At 46.4% G+C, this 8609-nt stretch overlaps 1 protein-coding gene across 1 annotated transcript in view; it reads right to left on the bottom strand.

Moving 5' to 3' along the window:
* Window positions 1–1117, bottom strand: part of LOC100383100 (putative O-glycosyl hydrolase family 17 protein) — a 2209-nt gene extending 1092 nt beyond the window's left edge. The window contains exons 1-2 of the mRNA NM_001175771.1: window positions 624–1117; window positions 1–553 (exon numbers count right to left, since the gene is read on the bottom strand). The exon at window positions 1–553 is cut by the window's left edge and continues 484 nt beyond it. Of these exons, the coding sequence (NP_001169242.1) occupies window positions 1–553; window positions 624–756 (686 nt within the window). The 5' untranslated portion in view covers window positions 757–1117. The remainder of the gene's footprint in view (window positions 554–623) is intronic.
* Between the last annotated feature and the right edge of the window lie 7492 nt (window positions 1118–8609).

Below are 8609 nucleotides of genomic sequence, written 5' to 3'. Positions count from 1 at the left end.
TAGGCGTTCACGTAGAAGGGCGCGCCGGTCTTGGAGAAGAAGTCGAGAAGCGGGCGGAGGTACACCATGAGGTCGTTGCGGAAGACGCAGGCGGAGGGAGGGTAGGAGTTGGCGAAGACGGCCTCCGAGTGAGGCGTGGAGAGCTCGATCTTGGCGTCCAGCCGGAGCATCTTGAGCGCGTCGTGCACGTTGAGCACGGCGCCGACGAGCGCCTGGGCGAGCCCCGCGTCCTGCCCGCCCAGCACCTCGTTGCCCACGGTGATGCCGACGATGCGCGTGGACGGGTAGTACGGCTGCACGTTCTCGGTCAGCCAGTCCATGGCCTTGGCCGGGTTGGCGGCCATGTCCTTGAGGAACTCGTTGGGGATGGCCACCACGAGGTTCAGCCCGGTGCCACGGAACGCGTCCAGCACCTTGTGCTCGGCGTCGTAGATCTTCACGTTGCGGATCCGGGCCAGCTTCAGCAGCCGCACCACCACCTCCGGCGGCGGCAGGTTGTCGGCGATGCGGCCGTAGTTGATGCCGTACGTGCCCACAAACGAGTGGATGCCGCCTGCAGCCATGGCAGTCAGTTGAGTCAAAAAGAACCAACCGATGGATGGATGGATGGATCAACAGCCTACCTTGATCGGACCGGTGGGAGATATTGTTGTTGGTGAGTACTTGAGCGTGGCAGGGGAAGGCGAGGAGGCAGCAGCACAGGAGCAGCAGGAGCCGGCGGCGCCCGTCGCCGGACTTCCACCGCGGCGGCGCCATCACCGCCGTCGCCTCCCAGTCCAACTGGCGGAGCAGCAGCGAGGAGGAGCTCGGTGGCGAGAGGCGCAAGCGGTGGAAGTGGAAGGCGTGGTCGCAGCGAGGCGCGCGGGCATTAGAGCAGGCGGGCGGCGTGCGGGGCACGTTGCGTGGGGCGCGGGGCACGGCGGCGGCACGGCCATGGATGGATCGCGCGCGCGGTTAATTAGTACTTCTCCCCCGCACGCACGCTCGCCGGCGAGGTGGCCGGTTGCTTGCTCGGCCGGGCTGGGTGGGGGTGGCTAGCTTGCCAAGAATGGAATGGTGGCCGCCGAGGGGGAATGGTATCGGGTCTCTTGCGTTGCCGAACTTGCCTGCATGCCTTGCCTTCTCTCAGTTGCCTGCGCGGCTGCGCGCCCGCGGTTCTGCGCTGCGCATGCGACGTGTCTGCCGCGTCCCCTGCTCTGCTCGGCACTCAGCTGCCTCACCATTGAGCTGAGCTACGCCTCACTATTTTTTTTCCGGCGAACGTGTCATTGTGACACGAGTTTCATTAAATAGAATGTCATAGTTTACAACCACGCATTTGCAAAGTACTTCAAAATGGTCTAATTAGAGCATTTCGACTTTCTAAATTTCACTCTCTAAATTATCATTTGGAAAGTCATTTATATAAAAACCAACTAGTCGGTTGCCCTTGCGTTGCGACGGCTTACAACAATACTCACGTAAACTATTCGTAAAAAAATTTCAATATTTTTTATTGATTGTCTCCGCTCTCTGCATAATATATTTTGTGATTTAGCTAACTGATGTTATTGTTTACTCTATGCAAATATGTCTTGGTACAACACAATCAATGAAGTGAGCGATTAGAAGAGAGTTCACAACGATTAACTGAATGAACAGAGATTATAAAATGATATAATTCCATCATACAGAGATCAAATAAGAGAAAGTTTGTGAGATCAAGTTTATAAAATAAGTCCCATGAAGTCAAACTTATAAAAAAGATAGATCAAAATATGGAGTGATTGCTAAAGTCACACATCAATAAAAACTTGATGCGCTCCATATAAATTACGCTACTTCGTAGCAATTACTAACGTTTAAACCCAACAAATAACCTTTCATTTTGCTGTTAGTGTGACAAATCATTGTTGCTCCATCCAATTCAGCAACCTCAAACACTATGTAGTCCATTGCGCCAATGTGGTCTCAGAAACGACCTAATGCTTGTAAGAGCAAAGAACGTTGTGCCGTGCTTGGGCTGTAGCCTCGGCCCGTAGTGCTGGCCCGACTCGACACGATTATTTTTTATTTTACAAAAAACGTATATATTTATATACAATTTATATTCAATATTAAAAACATCTTAGCGTGATGTTCTACTGGTTAGACAGTTTCACCCAGTGTCTCCTGCCCTTCTTCCATCAGGGCATGGGTTCGAACCCCACCTCCTGCACCATTTTAAACATTTTACGCTGATTTAATTAAATGGATCGACGGGCTAACGGGCTGGCCCGACACAGTTAGCAGGCCGGCATGACGTGTCTGTGCCATAGTTGTGGCCCGCGTGCATCTAGCCCATGTCGGGCGTCGTTATGCTGATTTAATTAAATGGATCGACTGGCTAACGGGCTGACCCGACATAGTTAGCAGGCCGGCATGACGTGCCTGTGCCATAGTTATTGCCCGCGTGCATCTAGCCCGTGTCGAGCGTCGTTTGGCATCTATAGACGTGCAACAAATTAATTTGAAATAGCTGTGAGGGGTTATTTGTAAAAAATTGACGTATGACGACCGTTGAAACTGATGCTTTAAATATAGTATAGATTTCTATATCTTTTCAATCTTCAATAGCTTCTTTTTTATCTTGTTTATACTCTAGAGAGACATTCATATTTTTTATATAAATATTTGACTAACAAGAAACCTAAAATAGAAAATATTATATTTGAATAACCATTTAAATAAGTTGTTGGAGAGTTTTTCTTTACAAATCTCTATTTAATTCAAGGGCATTAAAGCTATCTGTAGCCGTTGCCGCGAGCTGCACCCTCCCATCTGCACTGCGGCTACAGGAACACCATTTGCTCCGCATCGCTTGCCCCTATAGAGCCCCCTAGCGAGCGGACCTCTTCTCTCTCCTTCATTCCTAGCGTGTTACTGTTCACGCGTACTAATAGTGTTTGGTACTATAGCCGTGGGCCCACGAGTAATTGTTAGTAGATGAAAATTGATAGTGCATAAAAAAGTATAGAAAATGATATTTTATGGTCGTAGTGAGGTATAGGGGAAGTATTTAGGGGAACCACCGCGGGAGATGAAAAAGTAGGAGATGAAATTTGATGATGTGACACAAAAAAGTGATATAGGGAACAATTTAGGGGAACTACTGTGGATAGCCTAAGAGCCGCCTCAATCGCCTCCTGTCTGCCTGCGTTGGCGACATGGTCATGGCCACCGTCAAGGGGAAGCCCGACCTCAGGAAGAAGGTGATGCCCGCCGTCATCGTCCGCCAACGCAAGCTGTGGTGCCGCAAGGACGGTGTCTACATGTACTTTGAAGATAATGCTGGAGTGATTGTGAATCCCAAGGCTGAGATGAAAGGTTCCACTATCATTTGACCTATTGGCAAGGAGTGTGCTGATCTTTGGCCTAGGATTGCTAGTGCAGCAAACACCATCATATGAGAGCTTGTTGGAATGTGTTCAGACTTCTGAATCTATTGCAACTGTTGCTAAGGGTGCTATTGGGCTTATTGAGTCCTTTGTGTTTGTTCACTAAAAAGTTGACGGTCCAAAAAGGTAAACCCAAAATCTTAAGCTAATAAAAATAGATAGACAATTCAATTATATTAACAATATACTTATATATATATATATTGTATATTATGAGCCTTGGACTTCCAATAACGAGAGTAAGTCCAGGTCCGACATTGCAATCCGGTCGAGGTGGACCAGATCTAGACATCTATAAAAGAAGACCCGGAGTGCTAGTGTTCAGTTTTTCATGCCCCATCCCGATTCATTAGCGACGGCGCCCACACAGGCGCGTGCGACGGTTGCCCGAGAGCGCGCGCGGCGACGGACCCCGACCGGTGGCTGTGGTGGGCGTGGCTCCCTGACCCAGATGCGTGGTGGCAGTGGTTCCTCGATATAGAGTAGTCGCAGTGGTGGGCGTGGCTCCCTGACCCAGATGCGTGGTGGCGGCTGTTCCTCGATCTAGAGTAGTTGCAGTGGTTCCCCGACCCGGACGCGCGGTGGCGGCAGTTCCTCGATCTGGAGTAGTGTTGGCGGTTCTCGAGTCGGTGGCACGGTGGCGACGCCTCCACGATCAAGAGGGCGAGCGACATCGGGGCTCCTGTGCGGGCAAGCGACGACGTCGGGGCTCCTGTGCCGGCAAGCGACGACGTCCCCAGGGCCCCAAGGTGCGCGACACTCCCAAGACGGACGAGCAAGTGGTGCCCCCGGCGTCCGAGTAGCGATGGCGCCACACGAGGTGCGAGGTTCGAGCGGCGTCATAGAAGGCGCGAGGTACGAGCAGCGACGATCACGCGTGTCATCCTCTGATTTGGCGTAGTTCGGCGGCACGAGTGACGACCTTCATATGTTCTTGTGTCATCGACGATGTCCTCCGGCGACTACCTCCTCCGATTTTTACATCTGCCATAAAATTGTCCCTAATTCCTCGCTGGCGTTCTTAGTTGGATTGATATTAGGTTTTTTTATCAATTATGCTATACGGTGTAAATATTTATACGACGTTGTATAAGAATTTATGCTCTATGAGACTCATGTCATTCAATTTTTTTTGCGCATGTGCAGTGGAGAGTAAAATATAATCTAAAATTTGCGCGCATGCAATGGAAACTCCCACAATTTGCTATAATTTTTAGGTCTGTATAAAAATAGAAACTGCATGCATGCAACTCCCATGTTTTCGGACCTGCCATAAAAATAGGATCGTAAATACAACCCACTAGAGCTATCAACCTCTCACATTGGCTCGTTATTTACGCTTATAACTGAGAAGTTTTATGCTCAAAACTTAATGTTTTTACGCTCGAACCTAGAGAGCGTCCACCAGCGAACTGCATGCCAGACTTTTTTTGCGTAGTGTACCGCATTGCATAAATACGTACACCGTGTAGCATAATTTGTATAAGTTTATATCATAAAATGGTTCTAACGAGCCTAGTTGCATGACTGTTGGAGCGATCCTATATTTATGGAGAAAATAAAGCAATTAAATAAGATTTTTTGTTTACGTGCATGTCAGTCCATTTCTTTTTATCGCACATCTTGTCATCCTAAATTTGTGTGCATGTAGCAGGAAATAGATTTTTACGCAATGTATCAAATTGCATAAATAACTACGTCGTGTAGCATAATTAGTATCAGTATATATCATAAACTAGTTCTAACGAGTTTAGCTGCATGGCTGTTAGAGGTATCCTATATTTATGGAGGAAATAAAACATTAAATACGATTTTTTGTTTCCATGCATGCCAATTCATTGTCTTTCATCGCACATTCTCGCCATCCTAAATTTGTGCGCATGCAGTAGGAAACAGATTTTTACGCAGTGTACCCAATTGCATAAATACCTACACCATGTAGCATAATTAGTATCAGTATATATCATAAACTAGTTCTAACGAGTTTAGCTACATTGTTGTTGGAGCTACCCTATATTTATAGAGGAAATAAAGCATTAAATACAATTTTTTTTCCATATATGCCAATTCATTTCCTTTCATAGTACATTTTTATCATCCTAATTTTGTGTGCATACAGCAAATAACAGATTTTTACGCATTGTACCGAATTGCATAAATATCTACACTGTGTAACATATTTATTATTAGTATATATCATAAACTGGTCCTGACGAGCCTACCTGTATGGCAGTTGCAGCGATTCTATATTTATGGAGTAAATACATCATTTAAAAATAGAAAACGTCACACGTCTCTTTCCTAAATTTACGTGCATGCGGCGAAACATGTTTTACTCGTGCATGCATTCATTTTTTTGCGCGCACAGGCGTGGGGTGGGGCGCATCCGACAATCTGTCTTGGGGAGTGGGTGGATACGCTGGGCTGGACCAGGTCGCAGGGGTGGTCAGCCTGGGCTTCCTCTAACTATTTGAAGTACAAGGCTCCTAATATACCTACCATATATATATACCCGTGCGTTGCAACGACACACAATCAAATTTGATGTGTGACTCTGGAAATCCATTTGAGTGAAAAGTTATGTGTCTTACTTTCATTTGCATACAAGAGAGTTCATTTAACACCTTAACCCGAGGATCATTTAGCAACGCAATCCTGTCCAACACGTTTGCATCATCTAAGCTTTGCCTAAGCCACTTTTAAAACTCTGCGCGTGCGGGGGGAGGGGGGGGCACGCGCGCACAGGGCAGGGGCGAGGTGTGGACGCCCTACTTATCATCTTAATAGGAGTAGTATAGATTGGTTGGGTGCCTATGTGGTCGCACCGCACGTGCCCAGGATAACCCCGTAAGTGGCAATAGGCTGTGCAGTTGTCTGGGTCCCGCCAGAACCCACATGTTGACCTCCCACCAAAAATAGATCCAGTCCAAAGGTTTGGTTGTTGAATATCTAGAGTTCCTTTCCACAACTCTGAGCCGATTAGAAGCATCATGGAGTCAAATCCTCGCCTCAACACTCTGAATACTCTTGTAAGAGACTAGCAGCAGTTATCTACTACGACCATCAGATTGGCCAGGCCAAGAGCGCCGAGAGTTACTACTCGTCTCTCGAGCGTCCAATCCAAGGATATGCAGAAAGCCAGGCAAGTCAAAGAAACATGTTAGCGGTCTGATCGCTGCGGTGATTGCCCATAATTGTTCCCGTGACTACTTCTATTGGTTGAGTCCAAGCATATATTTAAGTGTAATCATGTAAACCTAATCAATCAAGCCGTATTTTATTACCAACTAATTAGTTGGTCGTACATTACTACGGTTTCTATATCATATAGATAGATCTTGCTCAAATGAGATGTTTACTCAAATACGATTACATGGCCTCACACCCTGGTATTCTCGCCCACTCCCACCCCCTTCATCTTTTTCTCCTCCACCACCATCATTGGTGATGGGTCCAACATTCTCATCACCACCATTGGGTCATCTTCTGTTGGTCCTCTTTGCTTAGTATGATTCTTGTTGCCCCACAAATTATCAAAACCTTATCTCTATTCGTCAGTTTACTATAGAAAAACACGTTTTGTCGAATTTGACCCTATTGGTTTTATTGTGAAGGACCTCAGAACCCAAAACATGATCGCCAAGTGCAATAACTTTAGCTCTATCTCTACCTGCTCTACTTCCTTGAGTCACCAATCACTGCCTTTGTCACTAGCATCTCTTCCTAGCATTAGCATCGACGCCTTAGCCACATCGACCATGAGGACCTCACACACCTTTGCTTACAGTTTTCTTATTTCCTGTAATAATGGTGCTTCTCCCACCGACATTTATCATGCTTGCCAACTCGGTTATCATGTTTGACTTCCTTTTTCCACATCATAGTCCTTGCCTCACGTCACTTTGACCTTGCACACTATGATTTGTGGACCTCACCCATCCCAAGTGTGTCGTTTTTAAGTATTACCTTTCTATACTTGATGATGGCACCCACCACCTTTGATGTTTCCTCTTCATCTAAATTCTGACATGTTCTCCAGTATAGCTCACTTTTTCTCCTATGTTTCCACTCAATTTGGCACCATCATCAGAAGTGTGAGTTTGACAACTCATCCTCTCGTGCTTACTTCCTCTTTCATGGAGTAGTCCTCCACATGTCTTTCCCTGACACATCCCCACAAAACCGCAAGGCTAAGTGCGTTCTTCGCACCATCAATAACATAATATGCTCCCTTTTATTCCAAGCTCACTTGCACCCCTCCTTACTGGGTCGAGGCTCCATGCTGCCACCTACCTTTTAACTGGTATCCCACCAAGGCACTACAATTCTCCACCCCCACTTTGCTTTGTATGGTCGCCAACCCACTTACGATCACCTTCGTGTGTTCAGACGTCGTTGTTACTCCAACACTATCGCCACATCCCCACACAAGTTGCCCCTCATTCCACTCCTCGTGTCTTTCTAGGATACTCATTCAATCATGGAGTTGTTGAAAGAAAGAACAAAACTTTGATCACTCTTGCAAGGACAATGATTGACGAGTATAACACACCAGAGAGGTTTTGGGCTGAAGCTATCAACACTACATGCTATACATCAAACAGGCTATTTCCTCACCGGCTACTTGAGAAGACTCCCTATGAGCTGCTAAATGGGAAAAAGCCAGATGTCTCCTTCTTCCGGGTGTTTGGATGCAAATGCTACATCTACAAGAAACACCATCACCTAGGGAAGTTTCAAAGACGTTGTGACATTGGTTTCTTACTTGGTTATTCATGAAAATCCAAAGCATATCGAGTATTCAATCATGCCACTGTGTGATGGAAGAAACATATGATGTGGAATTTGATGAGACTAATGGATCCCAAGGAGCACTTGAAAATCTTGATGATGTAGGTGATGAACCACTTAGGGAAGCCATGAAGAATATGCCAATTGGATCCATCAAACCAAAAGAAGATGAAGAAGAGGTGCAAGATATCAACATGCCTTCTTCATCAAATGTACCACATGATGATGAAAAAGATGAGAGGCATGCAAATGAAGATACATTTGTCTCTCATGAACAAGCAAGGGTACAAGCCGAAGATATTGATGCTCCAAGATCTTCTTCCCAAGTGGTTGAAAAGAGGAACTCATCACTACTACAAGCACATCCACAAGATCTTGTCATTAGGAGTCCTTCACAAGGGG

Source organism: Zea mays, chromosome 5, assembly GCF_902167145.1.
Source record: "Zea mays cultivar B73 chromosome 5, Zm-B73-REFERENCE-NAM-5.0, whole genome shotgun sequence".
In the NCBI taxonomy this organism is placed as follows: Eukaryota; Viridiplantae; Streptophyta; class Magnoliopsida; order Poales; family Poaceae; genus Zea; species Zea mays.
Note: the sequence above shows the minus strand (reverse complement) of the source record. Positions and strands in the feature narration are given on the sequence as shown.